This window comes from Bactrocera dorsalis, chromosome 2 (assembly GCF_023373825.1).
Source record: "Bactrocera dorsalis isolate Fly_Bdor chromosome 2, ASM2337382v1, whole genome shotgun sequence".
Lineage (NCBI taxonomy): Eukaryota > Metazoa > Arthropoda > Insecta > Diptera > Tephritidae > Bactrocera > Bactrocera dorsalis.
Window position 1 is genome coordinate 88,053,284 of NC_064304.1, and position 19,574 is coordinate 88,072,857.

At 29.8% G+C, this 19,574-nt stretch overlaps 1 protein-coding gene across 10 annotated transcripts in view; it reads right to left on the reverse strand.

Moving 5' to 3' along the window:
• Window positions 1-299: 299 nt before the first annotated feature.
• LOC105229584 (RIMS-binding protein 2) overlaps window positions 300-19,574 on the reverse strand; it is a 50,816-nt gene continuing 31,541 nt past the window's right edge. For 9 of the 10 annotated variants that reach the window (XM_049448632.1, XM_049448634.1, XM_049448628.1 and 6 more), the window contains 3 exons: window positions 19,088-19,370; window positions 11,898-11,965; window positions 300-6,074 (listed from right to left, as the gene is read on the reverse strand). In XM_049448632.1, the coding sequence (XP_049304589.1) occupies window positions 5,337-6,074; window positions 11,898-11,965; window positions 19,088-19,370 (1,089 nt within the window). In that variant the 3' untranslated portion in view covers window positions 300-5,336. The remainder of the gene's footprint in view (window positions 6,075-11,897; window positions 11,966-19,087; window positions 19,371-19,574) is intronic. The other variant, XM_049448633.1, reaches the window with a different exon arrangement.

Below are 19,574 nucleotides of genomic sequence, written 5' to 3' on the forward strand. Positions count from 1 at the left end.
CTACAACATATTTCGGAAATATCACGATTTTTAATTCCATATGATTCTTTCACTTCACAATTAACCTACAAATCAAGCACCAATTGTGTGAAGCGTAATATAATTATTGTTCAAGCCCTCAAATACCAAATATGTGGAGCGCTTTACCTATAGCTGACTTTTTATCGAAATTAGCGGTCAATCCATGAGGTGTATTATTGAAATGAAAAGAAAATCTTGTTCCAATAAAAAATTATAAATTATCTTGCATAACTCAATATCAAGTGCTGGCTCAAATTTGAAGAAGACAAAGTTCGAAATTATTTTTCTGCAATATTTTCTTTTTTGCAATTATGTATTTACGATTTTTTCGCATTTACTTTTATTAAATAAATTATAAGTTATAGAAAAAGTATAATAATACCGTATAACAATTGTCTGTTTCATCATTATCATCATCGTTATTAAAGTTATTATTTTAGATTTATTTTTTATTATACATATTATGTAATTTGTAATTATCGTGTATGCATTCACCGTTTATTTGCCTAATTTCTTTGACTATTTTTGAGTTAGTGATAAGTTCATAACCTGTGAAAGTATTCGACATTTTCTTTCGCAATTTATTAATTTCATAGTAAATAGTTATTAAACAAAATTTTGCTAGGGACATTTTTGCTAAGTATTGCAATATATGTATGTAAGTAAACATCTCTGTATTGTATGTATGTATGCGTAAGTAAACATGTGAACAATCTGCAATACTACGTACATATGTATATATGTATGATTGTAAGTGAGAATTTACATACATATGGAGATTGGTATATCTGTATGTTTGTATGAATTTGTAAAGTTTGCGTTCTATGCTTTCAACGAGTATATATGTATGTAAGTAGACATATTGACTAGTGGGCGTGACTTTAACAAGTGTATACGTGTTTGTGTGTGTTTAATAGTATTGGTAAGTGTGATATCTTGAGCTGATATCGTTTAAATGCTGCCATTTATTTCATAATAAATAAATTTCTTGAAATTTTAAAGCTTGGCTTGCCAGCTAACTGCCAGCTGTGAGTGGTAAGATGAATATAATTTTAGAAATGTAGTTGGCAATAACGGTCGTGATTAGAAGGATTCTTAGTAAACCACTTTTGAGTAAGTACATACATATGTGAATCCTATTTATACATATTACGTTATTTAGTTTTCATTGCTTATTATCAACATATCGCTTTTGCTTTGACTAAGTAAATATGAATATTAAACAATTCTCTTAGTATATAAAAAATTTAGGTGTAAACATGTTTTACATTTTGTGGGCAACATTGGATAGTCAACGATTGAATATTATTTGTATTGTTTTGCTTTGTTGTTGGGAAAGGTTTGTTTTCGACATATTGCTTTTTGTAATCGCTAGTGCAATTACATGTGTATATGCTCAATATGTATGTATTTGTTTGTGATTTGTAAGAATTTTGCTTAAATTATGCAAATAATGGTAATACTCTAACGGTTCTTTTTAATGATTCTTTTTTATTTTCAAGATTTAAGGAAAAATGATGAGCGTCAGAAATAATGTGTGTGTGTTTGTGGAAGTGTGAGAATATTATTGTTGAATTTATTTGTATATCAGTGAGTGTGTTGTGCATTGCTTAAGTCTTGCTTCCTGTCAATTATATGCATGTATGTATATGTATGTGGTATGTGTGTAGCTTTTACTTCTGTACATGTCGTCTCAGTGCTTTACTTTTCTTGCCAACTTCTCCATTCCAATTTCCCTACTACATTGCTTCATTTATTTGTTTGTTAAGTAATACAATAGGTACATAAAATATTTGGTATTTTCGTTCATGTTTTTGTGATTTTGTAAATTCTTTTATGCATTATCTAATTGTTTGTATGTATGTATATATGCATAACATAATTACATAAATATTATTCTAACTGATTTCATATGACTGCTTTAAGTATTATCTCCAGAAATGAAGTTACTGACTTTGACATTTACAGTTACTTTTGGAGTAGCATGTTCACTTAGTTATTATTTTAAAGAATGTTGCCTATTTTTTGCTGTGAGAAGGTGACGGAAAGCATGTTAATATATGTACTTCTTTAGTTGCAGCTTGCTATTTTCATAATATTGATTATTTACTGCATTAGAAACATCTTGAACTGCATATTCGCCGGATTACTTTCTTGTTAGATTATATTATTAATACACAGTAGCAACTTGGATTATAAATTTCTTTTTATGTACATATGTATGCATAATAAAAGTATTTTGGTTCTTAAGTTTTGCGAATATTTGAAAAATGGAATTGTTTAATGCGAAGATTTATGCAGTTTGTTTGATCAGAGCTATTGGCAGATAATTTTGTCATTTATTTTCTAAATATCATATGTACATATACTCGTACTTATGTGTATGTTAAGAAAGCAAATTAAATTGAAAAGCTATTTTTGAACGCGTTTAATAATATATACATATTGTATGTATGTATGCTAAGCTTATCCCCTACAGTTCTTCGAAATTTTGTGCTTTCTTTATTATTTCAAAACTTTAATATTTAGCATAACGGTGAAATTGAAAAATAATAAATAATTAACTGGAAACAGATTTTTTTACGAAAAAATCAAATTGCTGAAAAGTCTTGTCATTGTTTAATACTTACTTCTATATTCTACTAAAGCTTTCTGCGTTATGAAGATTTATAAAAATATCAATAAAAAACATTAGAAAAGCTCTCTTAGTATTTTTATAACTTCCAAATGCAAAAATGTAAAGGTAATAATGTCAAAATTAAAAATAGCGTTAATTTCGAAAACACAAAACAACAACACGTTTATCTGGGAAGCTTTTCGCGACATTAAAAATGTTAGTTAATCTTCATCCACAGATTTTTCATTCTAATAATTTTATCCATATTAACCTTTGTTTCTAAGAAAAATATTTTGTTTTCGAAGTCTCATTTATCAAGAGAAACGTTGCAACTTTGAAGTCGAAGGCAAAATAATATAAAAAGCAAATGGCATATATGGCATATAGCACATTTAAAGTTATTTTCTTTTTCGAAAATAAGCAAGCGTGTTCAAACAGCTTTTTTTTTAAACCCGTAACTTTCATGGCAAGTTTTTACCATCTCACCAAATCACATTTGAAATCAAAAATATAGTTTTAAAATATTCATAAATGCTTATTGTATGAAGAAGTGTAAGAGCTGTAGAGATTATTTAAGATGCCGCAAGATATGGCTACTAGTTTAAGTTTTAATATAAGAAACATTCAACTAGGGGCAAAGTAAAAAATGCGAGGTTAGGACGCGGTTTTCAATTTCTTTAACTTACATGCATACATACTTGTATATCTTCTTTGCTTATTATAATGTGTATGTGTATTAGTGAATTTACATACATTTATTCTGAGGGATTATTGTTTGAGAAAAAAACTATATAAAATAGCAAGAGATTTTTCAAATAAATTCAACTTTGAACTATAATGCTTAGAATTGCCTTTGGCATCTGTATTGATGCTCAGATGTTGAAAGCAAATCTTAAAACATGAATAAACAAATATTAGGAAAAATTAGGTTTCTTTTACAGTTTACCAACGAAAAGCATTATTTTTTATTTTATTGTTTTTAATCAATTTGCATTAGTTTTACAAATGTTTTGTTAAATTTTGGTATTTAGATTAAATTTTTTAAACTCACTCCTTTAGTATTAATCAATTGGAAATAGCTTTAACTAAATTTTTGTATGTATGTATGTACGTATCAATTAAAGTATTAGCATTTAAGTTTAAGTGTTACTTTTAAAGCAGATTTCTTATATCATTCAAACTCACTTCTATCTTTGTTTATATATATGTATGTATATATGTATATTATACATTAGTGTGTATAAGCTGGTACATATATAGTACACTTTCGCAGTTTTGAAGCCATCACTTCTTTGTTTTTACGAATCATTTTACAGGTGTTCTGTTCTCACATGCATTGTACCGCGATTTTTATTCTCCGAAATTTTCCCTCTTTTGAATTTAATATTGGGTTCATCGCTTCCATTAATTTTTTAATATGTATAATATAATATAGGTTAGATACTTTTTTTTTGTCCCTTACACTCATATAATACATAGTGAGTAGCATGTTTTTTATTATATTATATGTTATTTTTATTACTTTTTATCATATTTTTTTCCTTCATATATTTTTGACTTTAAATTTTTTTATATATTCATTTTGTTTTATTTATAAACTGGTCAGCAACAGTAGCAAATTTAACAATGTGCGTAACAAATAATTATTTTCTTGTAAATATATTCATATATTTATTTATATATATAATTTGTTTTAGTTTTTAATATTATTAATATTTATTCATCTCTTTATGTACTATATGTTCTTTGTGTATGCAGTATGTATAATTTTATTTGCATTGCCTGGATATATGTATGTATGTATGTATGTTATTATATTTATATATGTGTGTGTATATGTGTAGCTAGGTATAGATAACATATCGTATGCATTTATATATGTACGTACGTTTGTATGTAAATACACGAAGAATTCAAATAAATTACATATTAAGAGTTAGTTTCATATAAATTTTAATAAACGCCATTCAAGGTGATTTCTTTAGTTTTTCTTGTTGAATATTATTGCATTTTTGACTTAGCTATAAGTGGTATTTTCAACATTTCTCTTTTGTTTGTATATGTGTATGTGATCGATTTGGGCATTCATGTGTGTTTCCGTGTAATTTGGTGTACTTAAATTTTACTAGGTTTTGTCTCACAGTATTTGGGTTGATGTCCGCATATTTTATTTATACGCTTTCGCTTTCGCTTCAAGCACGCAAGATCTTCTGCCATCGCCATTTTCTCTCATATTCGATACGGCGGCGACCCCACCAACTATTTGTGCCTCTGTGCCAAAAGACACCATGGCATGGTCATCTTTTAACCGCTCGGTATATACACATATTGTATGTACGTATGTATGTAAAATGTGGCTTTGTTTTTTCGCCCGCGAAAAAGGGGGAAAAACACAAAGATTAATTGTATTAAATATTACTATCAGTTTTTTGTCGCTTTGCATATTTTTGTCAATTTATGTATATTATGTGATAAAAAATACTAGTACCGTTAGTTTTTTATAATCACCATTGCAACCAATTGCTTTGTATGATTTACAATCATAATCATATTTATAATATTCATTATTTTTGTAATTACTATTTATATTTGTAAGCGATAATAATAGTAGTGATTTTTGTTGTATTCGTCTTTTAGTTAATAATAAATACAAATTTAGATACAATATAAATAGAAATGTCCTACAAAATGACCGGGGTTATTTGCCAAAGCCGAATCCGAATTTTCCGAAGAGATCTTTGCCTTTTGAAAGCACATCCCCACCGGGCGCCGCCGCTGCAATACCTTTTAGTCCGCCCAACAGCCCCGCCCCTGGTCCCTGACCCTGTGGCGGAGGCTGTTGTCCTTGCGGCGGTGGCTGTTGTTGGCCTGGCTGCATTGGCTGCGCACCGACTGGTGGTTGCATTGGATCTTGTTTCGGTGGTTGTTTCGAACCAAATAGACCACCGGTGGCAGCCGAAGTAGCACCTGAGAGTAGGCTTGTAGCACCGGAGAATAGGCCACCAGATGACTGAGTCGTTACGGGCGGCTGCTGTTGTTGTTGCCCCGCCATACCGCCCATGCCCATTTGTTGTTGGCCGCCCATCATGCCGGCCTGCTGTTGCTGCCCCATCGCACCCATTTGGCCCATTTGTCCCATCTGCCCGCCCATACCCATTTGTTGTTGCTGTTGCTGTTGTTGTTGTTGTTGCTGCTGTTGCTGTTGCTGTTGCTGTTGTGGCGTCATCTGCCCCATCTGACCCATAGCGTTCATTTGGCCCATTTGTCCTCCCATCGGCTGTTGTTGTTGTGGTTGCCCCATCATGCCCTGCTGTTGTTGCCCCATTTGACCCATACCCATTTGTTGTTGCTGCTGCTGTGCCTGTTGCTGACCATATGGTTGTTGTTGTTGAAGTTGTTGTTGCATACCAACATTACCACCGCGACCGATCATCCCCTGCAAATGTCCACACAAATTATCAGATTAGTATGTTTAAAAGTGTTCATGCTTTCATATTGGAACTACGACAGAGGTTTTCATTATTCGTTATCTCAAGGGTAAGACGAGGAGGAAGTGGTGGGCGATTAGATAGATTTTGACATAGGTTAGAAAATTGGAGAGCAAAAGAGATAATTAAGTATATAATTGAGGAATTACAGGTAAAATTAGTTAGTGATTAACTTGGAACGCGTGTTTTTTTATCAATTAATTAAAGGGTACAATAACTATATTTCCGCTCGATAAACCGAAAAGTACAGGAACTTTACCACAAACATTTCTTCGATAGTGGCCATAGACTAACTTCAAAATCATTAATTAAGCAAATGTTAAAATATTTAAGAAATAAATTACGTTTATGTGGTTAACAAAATTTGCCCCTTTCACAGAACATCCTAAATTACTATTATCATTATTCCATTTACAGTATGACTTTTGCACTATATTGGCCCGTATGCAATCTCCGAAACAACGTTCATCGGTCAGAGAACGTTAGTCGCTGTTCCATTCCATTGCTATATCTACACTATGCTCGTATTTGCGAAAAGGAGCTATGAGGAAGGGAGAAAATCAACTAGTAGAAAGCCCAGCGGGCAAATTTTTGTTCCCTTACGTCTCACTTCGCTAAAAAATCTTTCAATGATTAGAGTCGACATCAATCTCAATTTCATTTTAATTCCCAGTCCCAATCTGCAATCTGTGAACTTGGAAAGGAAGATAGAAAGCCAATTATAGAAAAGCATGCAATGTAAACTCTCACGCTAATTTCTAACATAAAAAATACTTTCGAATATTTCAAAATATCGTAGATGAACATGTTCTAAGACTGAGGAATCGGTTACTGAATTTAATTCATTTGTTTTCGAAATGCAATTCGTAAAAATAAACAAAGAAATATGTTGAAAAAATTTTTTTCACAGACACCGAAAAGTTCTCAGAACGCGATTCGAATGGCATGTAAATACGTGCATACATATATCCCATAGACAAATCTTGTTAACCACACATTTAATATCAAAATACAAAAATGATTTATTTATTTTTACCATAACGAAAAATATAAATACATTAAAATACCGTTTTTTTATTATTTTAATCTATTATTATTTGTTTAAAATTCTTCAGTTGACCTCTTTTAATCGTTTACTGCTTTGAAAAATCGAAAATTTGAAAATCTTCAACAAAAGTTAGTAGAAGATAAATGGGAAGATGGGTTTTATGTAGAACTAGCAACGTTTTCATAACATTTTCGAACTTTGAACACTCTAAAGAAACTAGTTTCATAACTCTTATAAATACTAAAAACAACGTAGGCTTTATTGTAAGAAGAACATAACTCAAGGTGAAGATATTGAAATATAAATACGTAAATAGTTTGTATACGAACTGAAGAACGAAAAACTTCATAACTCATAAAAAGTAACTAAATTACTAAATCGTAGGCAAAAATATATATAGCCTTGTATTTTCTCTTCATATTCATGTTAATTATAATATTTAACTTCAATTATCAAAATATGTCTGGACATTAATGTACTCGTATATATGTATGTATTAGCAAAAGCATATAAGCGATTTCGTAAAGATTTATTTATTTATAAGTTTATAGGTATGTATGTAAATGTTGAAAATTGGTATATAAGAGTATGTAACAATTGGAAAGATACGTAAATATGCATGTATGTATGTTAGTATGTATAAATGTATGTATGCATGTATGAGCGAAAATTTGAAGAACGACGCTAAAATTCGAGGCGCTTTGTTGATGGTGAGAGTTGTGGCAGCGGTGGTGAGTTTGGTGGGCGCATGGTACATTGGTGGCAGTTGACGGGTTAAGTGTTTGTACTTTCTTTTTAATTTTCAAAATTAATAACAACAAAAGCAAGAAAATATCTAGTTCAAAAAATAATCAAAAGAAGCAATTACTATTTCCTAAATATGTATGTATATATATGTAGATAAGTATCTTCATTTGCTATCCTGAGGGCATACGCCTAAATTTTTGTGACTTGTTTGATGTACAAGTAAGTGTTGACTTGTTGTTTTGAAATTCTACATGTTTATAATCTCTTGGTACTGATTACAGCCGGCGCATATGCATACTCGATTATGTTGGAAAACAATTTTGCATTATATACCATAGTTTATGGAATTTTATTTGAATAATTTTTATTCTAGTTTAATTTACTGTATTGCAGACGAGTCGCAGTTCTTTACAAAATATAAAAAATCAAAGAGTCAAAGCGATAGGAGAAAAGATTTTTAGAATTATTTTATAAATAATAAAAAATAAAATTCAATGGTTAACTAAATTTATAAAATACGGCATTTGAAAAAAGGAGTAGATATTAATAACTGTAAATAAATGTAATGATAATCAAAATTATGAGTGGGGATTTCAATGGTCTCACAACGTTACTACTCGTACATAAGTAGAAAAAGTGAGAGGGAGCACATGGAGAGACAAAATAAAATATATGTATGTATATATAACTGGCATAATAAAAAAGCAAAAGCAACTGTTTTACAATAAATAATACTGAGTGTCAAAGTACACACAAATCTATAAGTGATATTTGCACAAAAATAATCTAAGCTAATTGCCGAAATTAAAAAGGGATATTTTACAATGGGAACGCAGTAAAATTAAGGGAAGATATCGAACAGTTACACAGCCCACACATCAAAACTAAAACTCAAAAATAACGAATAAGATTTTTACACTAACAAATAAAAATATAAGAAATTTTCATAGATTATATTGATCGCATTACACAGTGAATCACATAATACAATAATTACAAACATTACATCCAATAATAATAAAAATCATAATACGAGTACAAGTTTTTTTACGTTCACCAAAAATAAAACATAAGCTATTTATACAAAATACATGTTATTTTTGCTTTTGTTATTAATTGTCATTTAAAAAGTCTAATAATTACATGGCATGTTTTGGGGTTCTGGAAGCATTTTCACTAATTATTAGTGTTCATAATTGTGTTTCAAACAAGGATTAATAAACTATTATGTAAATGATTTTCGTATTTACACTTGTGTTAAATGTTTTCAAATGTATTTTTCAAAATATTTGTATGATTTTTAAGTGCGCATGTAGTCGATGTTAATGATTGAGTGCGATGGTGCGACAGTAGTGTTCTAAATAAGAAATATAAATATTCATGTATACATAGTATTAGTTTCTTTCTTCCTACAAAAATCAAAAAAAAAATGCTTTGCCGTGAAAAGAATATGCTAAAAGCTTTTACCCACTTTTTTAAATCCTTTTGCAGGGTTTTCCAATAAGAGTGATATGTTCTCTTATAAACAAAAACATACTATTTGTTAAGGAAATTCAAATATTTTTTACATATTCGAATATTTTTTTTATTTGAACTATGTATTTGTACTTGAACTACAACTGTACAATTAAGTCCTATAACATCATTCAATTCACGACGTTTGGTCCAAAGTCTTCAGTTCTTGAATGATTTTATATGAATGCAAGCCAAATTACTTCTTAAAATCCCCCAGGTTGAGGTTTATGACAGTTCCAATTCTTGATAACGTGTTAAAATCTACAAAATTTTTATTACTTCGACCATAAAATGGCAAAAGCGCTCGAAAAGTTGCAATTGAAGAGCGATTATTTTTATAACAAAATTGAATAACTGCTAAACGTTGTTCTTGCTTATACATTTCCGTGATTAAATTGTAAGCAGTACTGAATACAATGAAAAAAATTTAGAGATCATCACTTATTAAAAAATGGCCGTAACGACACTTAGAAATCATATCCTCCCTATTGGACAACCCGGTACTACGTATGCTATCTGAATTTGTTAACGTATACCAAGAAAACATACTACAATTAGCTCATTAACTGGCCTCCTTGTTATCTTATACATATAGTAAGGTTAAGTCTTTGTCAATACTTAATTATTTGAGGGTAGAAATAAAGTTCACTGCTTTAGGAAATATATCAAATATATGTATATCAAAGAATGATTCAATTTTATTTAACACCCGTCTTATCCGAATCTGTTATATTGATAATTACACTTGTATATAATCTGGAAAACCTCCTCTATCGGCCCTTACCAATTTCAACCCAGAATTCTGAGGTTTAACTTTAGCCTTTATAGGAAGTAAATAATGGATGAACCAGTGAATACTACGGTATTGTGAAACTCGTTTGTTGCTATTGATCATTTTCGAGTACAATGATAGAAAAATATGACTTCAATCTATTGTCGATCTTATTGCATAAATTAATTATTCTTACACCAGTATAGTCTCCTTAAGTAATCCTAAATTATCTGCTTAAGACTTAAAAATGAAGAGCCTTCGTAAGACAAAAGAGAACTTTCACAAGTGTTTTCGACCTCGCCGTACTTAATTGTAACACAAATATAAGAAATACTGGTCCTCTTTATGAATCAATTGCAATAATAATTTTGTTGAACTTAAGAATGAAGTGGTTGTTGAAGCATATGTTAAATGATAATAAAAATATTAAATGAAGAAACGAAAGAGGTATACATGTGCAAATAAATAATGACAGTCGAAAACACAATATGTGTAAAATAAAGTTAAAATGTTTTCGAAATGCACAAAATGAACGTTTGCAGGGTTACTGGTTATCATAATATCAACAAATAGGTTACTATGGAAAAATATAGTACGAATATAGTATTTGGTAATGGTAACTACAAGAGTTTGTTCAAAATGTTGCTAGTTATACATAAAGTTGTTATATCATATTTTATTTGTTTGTTTGTTGAATTTATATATAAATATATATATATTGGTATTCTGACAATATGACCATATTGGTTGATAAGTATTCGTATTTATATATTATATATATTTCTGTAAAATGCTTGACTGATATTTTGTCCTTTTCCAATTTTCACAATTAACGAATTTTATTTTAATGAAGCAATTTTTCTCGATTTGGTATTTTTGTGCTGTAAATTGAGTTTAGAAATTATGAAACTGTTTTTAATAATTCAATAAAATATAAAAAAAAAATTAAAAATAAAATACAAAACGGAAAATAGAAAATAGAAAACGGAATAATCAATGAAACAAGAAAATATAATTTTCAGACCAGTTGCTGGATCGAGGAATATTAAAATATTCCTTAGTTAACAAAAGTAGCAAATTGTCAAGATATGTATACTACGAGTATAACCTAAAATATATTAAATAAGCTTCAGGATATTTTTCGTGTTCAGGTATTCTTCTTTGTTCTCTTCTATAATATTTGATTAGCGGTAAAATATAAAGAAATTTTAATCAAGCACTTTTGAAGTATCGAACATTTTTATTGATTAACTTTTAGCAAAATATGTACAGAATTTGAGCACTGAGAAATGTTTAGGCTTCGCACAGCAACCGATCTGAAAATATGCTCATATTACAGAAATTTAAATTCCAAAGTCTGTCTGCTATACTACAAGTAAGACTACTAAAAATGTGGATTAACAAAATTATAAAAAAAAAATCGACTTAATTTATATAATAAAAATATTTTGTAAACACAAAAATTATTTATTTGAAGAAAAATATTAGTTAAAGAGAGAGCATAAATGGACTGGTTGGAGTAGAAAGAGTGGGGAATGGTGACATAGTAATGTTTTTCTGGTTATATTTTTACATGTATATTTATAGATATTGTTTTTGCTTAATAAATAAGACAAGAAAACGAAACAGAATGAACGAACGTAGAGAAGAAATGCGTTTTTTCGTTAAAAAAGAGAAAAGAGTATTTACCTGCGTTTGGTGATCGGGGGCAGGGAGGCCCGTGTTGTCTAACAGTGTAGGGGAAGCAGGGCGAGCATCTATAGCAACAAATATAACATAAAGACTTCACATTTACCACAGCAGACCATTACAGAAAAAAACTAAACTAAACTTAACTTTCAAGTTTCGAATAACAAATTAATGAAAGTGTAAATTTTGAAAATTAAATTACAAATTAATATTTAATATTTATTACAATACAATGATACAATTTTGAAATTATTTGAATAAAAATTAAGTTTCCATTTTTTAATTAGCCACTGATCAAGAACCAATGTCTGATTCCCTATAATTGAATTCGTTTGTCCTATATTAATGTGATTTTCTTCTGATTTGATTGGTAAAAAATCAATTCTTGCAAAATAAAACACATTCTTATATTTATATGTATGTATAAATAAATAATTCGAATTTTTTATAACTAGGATAAAGAAAAAGCAATTAAACAAAGACTGAATGAAGTCATAACAAAATAAATACTTAAATAGTAGTAGGATAGACACGTAAGTAAGTTGCATAAATTGTTTTTTTTTTTTTTTGCTATTCTTTTTCTCTGTTAATGAAAGCAACTGTAACTGGACAGACACCGGCTAGAGTGACCATACAATTGGTTATATTCACGTTTATGAGCTGTTAGTGCATTTTTGTTTAGTAATATTACATTTAGTTGTTGTAGTTAGTTTCCGAATACAAGTAATCATCTTGTTATTACACATAATCACATTTTTATCGCTTTGATGCGTTTGTTTATAGTGTACATTTACGCAGCGTTGCATTTAAATGATTTTTATTATTTTAGAATGTATTTATGTTGCAACTAAATAGTAAATTTATACATATATGCATATTAATGAAACATACATACACAAATGTTTTTTTTTACTCCCCTTATATATCATTCCTCCCAAATTATTGAAACCAAAGTGCTTGGGTCATCAAAAATAAAAGCTATTGAAAAATGTAAAAAGGTAGGGAAAAATGCGGAAATAGCAACAAAATTGAAATAAAATAAATATTGGTTGTGTTTGGATGCAAACAATTTATTTTTCACTGCAGATTATTACCAAGTCATCGATGCAAATAGTTTTTTCTCTACTACTCTTGGGTGCATCCCCTATTAAATACACTTTCACACCAAATAATTTCAATTTAGTTGGCTTTTGGAACTGTTTCGTTTTTGTTATCGGCAAGCTTTAAAACCGTCCATGAAATATTGGTGAATACAAATCAATGTTCCTAATTGTAGTTTTATTGTTGTTATTCGTTTAATATTTATTCCGGGGCACGTCAATGCATAATGAATGTATTTACATAAGTATTATATATATAGCTGCAGAAAATTAAACACGTTGTATTACCTTTACTTCGCACATGTACTATAGGTAGACTTCACGAACAATTCATTTGTACACATTTCAGAAATAGCAAATATTCATAGAGTATTTTACAGTTTTCGACATAATTAATTTGATCAATAGCTTTGAATGGTAATTATTTTAGGATAGTAATAATAATAGTAATACTTGCAGATTTTTAGTTTATTTACATTATTACAAATGATTTGACTTTTATATGTGATGGATACTGATATTTAACACATAGAAGGCAAGATAGATATGGTTTACTTTTCTGCCAATAAAGCAGAAGTTGTTGTTTTTGTTGGTTATGTTGCTTTACTAAAAATAAATATTCAAAAATTCCCATTTAACCTAGCTATCTATATCTTTATACGAGTATGTATTGTAGGCATAATAAATTTTGGACCACCAATAAAAATACAATATAAGCAGAAGTTGGAAAAGCTTAAAATCGCTCAAAACTATTTTGGTAAATGCATAGTAGATTTTAATTAACAGTAGACTGATTCAATGAACTTACCAATATAATATTTCTATACTCTTGCAACATGTTGCCACACAGTATAATAGTTTTGTTTACCCAACGGTTGTACGTATCACCTAAAACTAATCGAGATAGATATAGGGCTATGTGAATGTATATATAAATGATCAAAATGATGAAGAGGCAAGTTGAAATCCGGGTAACTGGTATGTGCGTTCCTTAGTAAAACAAAAGAACGAGTTCGCATATGAGCGTAATCGGTCCACTTTCACAACCACAAAACGTTATTAACCGAAAGTCTTACGACTAAAATTGCCCAAATCCAATCAAAGCTGTTCAAGCCGAATATGTGGACCCTAGTATTTATCGTTAACTTTTGACAGAAAATATCAGTCAATGTATGGAATATTCAATTGGAATTCAGGGAGAATCGTTTGCTGACAATAGTAATTCTGTATATCAAAAACGGGTTGAATGGAGTCAATACTTCTCTGAGCTCACATATATCGAACTTGCAGGTGTTTTTATGCTAAATATATCGGCCAATATTTGAGTTATTTCAACGAAAATGAGAGAACGTATTTTACTCATAACAGTGTATCTTTGTGTGTAAAATGGATTCAATTGGGCGAAACTTGACCCAGCGCCCATATGACTAATTCAGGAATTTTGAACATCCGGCTGACTTTACTCCATATGATTGGTGATTGTATGGGAGGTGCCTTAATGAAACGCGGAAACAGTTTTTTCGTATGTGGCATGATAATAGTTAATAGTTAAAATCGGGTCGATATATCGGTCAGTGTATGAGTTATATATATTATACGTACAGCTGTTGACAGCTAATTAGAAACCCTCCCCTTTTGTAAGGTGCTGATGAGTATAATGATTAGAAGTTTTGGTATACCGTTATTTATATTCCTAAAAATCTTGGTTGTTTGTGTTACTCTATGTACTACTAAATTCGTTCAGTTTTGTAGTTTCGCAGTTGAAGTTCTGTTAATTTTTTCAATTTTACGATATGAAAGGTGAATTAAGTGCGACAGCTAATTAGAAACAGTTGTTTAAAGAATAAAAATTCCGTCTGGTGCTAATTTTTATTAATAATATTATTGATTTCTGGTAACGATTTTGATTTCTGGTAAGGACAACAAATATATGGCAGTATTTTGTTTGGAGCGATGTAACCTAAATTAATCGCTAAATTGTTCTTCAACCAATCTATCAAGAATTTGATCCTTGCTATGTTTCACGCGTAGTGAAGCATGGCGGTGGATCAATCATGGTGTACGAATTCTTTTCCTGGAATGGTGTAGGTCAGCTCCATGCGATCGATGTAATTTTAAAAAAGGAGAAACACGTCGCCATTCTAAAAGCTGTCATTCTGCCATGGACTAAGGTGGAAGTTGCCTGTTATATGGAAATTCCAACAAAATAACAATCCAAAGGATATGGGAAAATTGACACAAAAGTTTTTTGCAGAAAATTCCAGGAATGTTTTGAAGTGGCCTGAAGAGAACACATCTGGGTTGATGTCTAAAAAGCTGTAGGTACCAAAAATATCACAAATATGGATGTTCTGTTTGATGAAATTAAGACGGTATGGCAAGCAACACTAGTGGTGCGCTGTCAGAGTCTTATAACATCAATTCGCAGTCGATGTGAAGCAGTATTAAAGTAAAAGGGTTAAGTAACAAAAAACTACCTGAAGTAATTTTTTTTAATAACGTTATTTTTTGCTTATAAAATAACACTTAAATTGTTGATTCTACACATTTTTGTTAAAATCTTAAAAACAAAAAAAAAAAAAGATGATTTTTAATTTAAAGTTTTACTATCAGAGTTTACGTTTAACGTAAGTTTTAATAAAATAAGTGATAAAGCATTAAAAATAAATGATTTATTGGAACATAACATCATTTACTTTAAACTATGTAGCGTTTCTAATTAGCTGTCTACAGATGTATATATATATAAAATTGCCTGGATTTCGATCTGCTGGTTAACGTTTTACACCTTAAGGTACGAGTATTTCCCAGGCTTTGATGCCAGCACGTTGCAAGAGTATAAAGTGTTCGGTTGCACCCGAACTTAGCCATTCCTTACTTGTTTCATTTTATTACTTGATTTTTCACATGTTGTTTTTTTGCTAATTTCAATTGGGTGTCTAATCAGCTTTCAACAGTCAACTGACAAATTGCGCTCTTAATTTCCCTTGCTTCATTGAGTATTTAGTAATTAATATAGTGAGTAATTTATAAAGTTATATTAACCAGTTTAAGCAACTACATAACATACAAACATGAATAAAAAATAAAAAATGAAAATATATATATATATATTAAAAGGAAAGTTAAATGAAGTCATTACACATATATATATGTTAAAATTAGGGGCATAAATAGGGGCATACGTATGTGGTACATTGTAATCGTAACATTCCTTTAATTCAGATATTTAGTAAGTAAGTAAATATTTATATGCAATTTCATACATACGACTATTTCGTCCTTTTTTTTTTTAACTGAATAACAGAAAAAAACGTATAGTGTAATTAAAATACTTTTCTAATATTTTTCTTTGACTGGAGAAAAGGTGTCTTGAGGTGCTAGACCGAGTTTTTGCTAATAAAAGTATTCAAAAGTGGTATACACTCCTTTCAATTCACAGCGAGTCACAAAAGAACATCTCAAAATCGGCATTCCGCCAGCTGGATAAATCGGTAGTAGAAAAATTAATACCGAAGAAGTTCCAAACTACGCCACCCTTTCAATCTCTTGAAGCGGCAGCAACAAGCCATATTCAGAAATCTTAAGAAGTATTTTATTCGAGTTGAGATTTCTTTTGTTACACGCCTTTATACTCATTAGCGAATTTTTCTTAGAGAAATCCGTTGTCCAACTATATAATATGCCCGACTAAAAATAATTTTTTTAATTTCATTATATACTATAATATATATAATATTATTATGGCACATAAACTGTAAGACCATGAGACTCCATTTTACAATGTCTAATGAAATATTAATTTCAAAAGTAATTAATTAATTAACATTCATGCAATTCGTGGATGAAAAATTATCGATGATCTCCTTGCCATCCATAAAATTGGTGTTTTTTAATAATTGGACAACGTTTTGGAAACTGACCGCACTGTTGTAAATATCATTCACACATCTTAAAAACATATTACAATTTATTAATTTGTTTTAAAAACTCAAAAGATTGCAAAGCAAGACGGGTTTATAAAAACTTCCAAACTTATTCCATGTCTACTCTTAACTTCTAGATACTACATGCACATATACAAATCATACGGAATGCGATAAAATGATTAATAAATAAGTTTAACATGTTCTTTCACAACTTCCCACCCTCCAAGAATTTTTGCTACTGATAAATTTAAACGACTTAAGTCAAAATATATTCTGATTGTGTTGGTAAAAGGAAGAGGAAATTGTATTTCATCCAGCACTTAAAATTCAAAAAAATGAGAGATCATAGCTGGACACTTATTAAATTATCATTTACATCAAAAATATTTTTCAGAGTTATAAAAAATGACATTACAAGATCAATCCGGTTCAATCAGTAATGTGTTTCTAGGAATGTCACTCAGAGGAATTTAAGAAAGGCGCTCACAAAAATTCAAAAACAATGGAAATTAATGTGCTCGGAGAGAGAGTTTAAGAGTTATAAATTTGACCGATATAAAAATATTTAACGTAATAAAAATTGCTGAAAACTCGTTTAAACGCCTGTTAAAGGTGTAAGCGTCAACAAAAACATTTTGTTTACCCGAACTAATAAAAAAAAGTTAAAATAATTTGAATTATGGCGGAATTAAGAAGAATATTCAATTGGTTATACCTTTGTGTACATATGTATGTAAGAGTGCTACAGACCAAAAAGTAGGAGAAATAACAAAAAATAATCAAATTGGATTTAATTTTAAGTTTTCAGCAAAAGAATAAACTATACGCCTTCGCTTCCACAGACATTACGCAGCACCATGGCAAAAATAATTTAAGATAATATTAATAATTACTAAATACGAATATACTGAAGAAAGTACAACACCAACAACAAGAACAACAACTATTTATATTGATAACTTTTCATATCGCAAACTTTTTTTATTTTCAAACAAAGCAATAAACTTAAGGATGTTAAACAAAATAATGAGAATGTGCAAAAACGAATTTATGAAAAAATTGGAATATACATATGTACAGATAGATTTATTTTTACTGAACTGGAACGAGTAAAAACAATGTATTTGTATTGGAATGAACGTAACACTTGCATACGATAAAATTAATAACAGAAAGAATTACAACTGAAAAAAAGAACTTCGGAATCAAGAAACAGTTTAAGCTTAGGAAAGAGTAAATTTGCAAATTGTTACTGTTTTTAGTTTTTATAATATGTTTTATTAGAATTTTATATGTAGTGCGCATATTTCAGCTAAGTTTAGTTGGAAGAGAAATTCATTAAAATAATATTATAAATTGTTGCTTGTATTTTTTATTTTTTACTTTTCTCTTGTTTTTGTTATGTAATTGGCGGGCATATCAGTTTATATTCTTTATGCTATCTGCGAGTATAAGTATTATGCTTCTTGTAAAATGTGTGAAATATATTTTTATACGCAGGCTATCGTTTGTTTGCGCGAGGTTTGCATGAAAAAAATTGCACTGAAAGAAATGAAAGCTCCGGATTTTTAGTTTAAGTCGCCTGAGTTTGTAATGACAAAAGATGTTGTTAAATGTCTTTGGTCACATAATGCGCTTGTGAATATTTTAGTACCCATGTCTGTCAATATAAACAATTTTTGTTTTTGTTCTAGAATTTTGTTGAGTCTAATCGAATTGCAAATGGAACATATAATATAAATTAAACAATTATATGATTATCTTAAGAGTATATAGTTCAGTAGTATATATATGTATATTGTATATAATAAGTAGATATGTATATGGCAATAATCTAAGAATATGTAGAAACTGACCTTCAACTGTACATTTTATTGTTTCATTCGAAGGCAAATAAAAATGAAATGAAAAAATGAAAATAGAATAAAAATTACAAACTTATAATTACAGAAAATCTGCATAAAAAAGACAGTTATAAGTACAAGTATACGTATATTGTTGTTTGTATATCATTTCTCATTTATATATTATATTTCACGTTGCACGGTTTTATGTTGGTTAGTAATTAGTAAGTAAGTTGTACGAATACATATACATAATTGTGTATGTATGTATGTATGATTTTGTAGAGTATATAAATATTGGCACAAAATTGACTTACTTTTGCCTATGGAACCACGTTGCCCAGTCATGCCGGGCATCATGTTATCTCTAGGCGGTGGCGGAGGTCCTCTGGCGCCGGGGCCTTGTCCTCTACCCCGTTGACTTAGGCCACCACGTCCTGCTGGTCCCATTTGATTGTTGTACTGATCGGGTGCTTCGGCGAGGAAATTTGACGGCACAAGACCACGTATACCGTCCAGTTCACCCATATAGAAACCATCTTCATCCATATCACCATAAACGAGTATTACCTCACCCGTTTTGAAGCTCAATTCCACCTGCTGTGAATTTGAAAAGAATATTAATTCGTTAGTTTGCTTTTAAGATATACGAGGCAAATGTAAGTTTGTAGCGAATAGATCAGTATATTCGAGTTTATGCGTTCTACAATCTTCGAAATAAAATTTTTGTGGGATAGTGGAATCTACATATAATTCAATTCATTCTTACAGCGTATATATTGTCTAGATTGAACTCTGATTAGT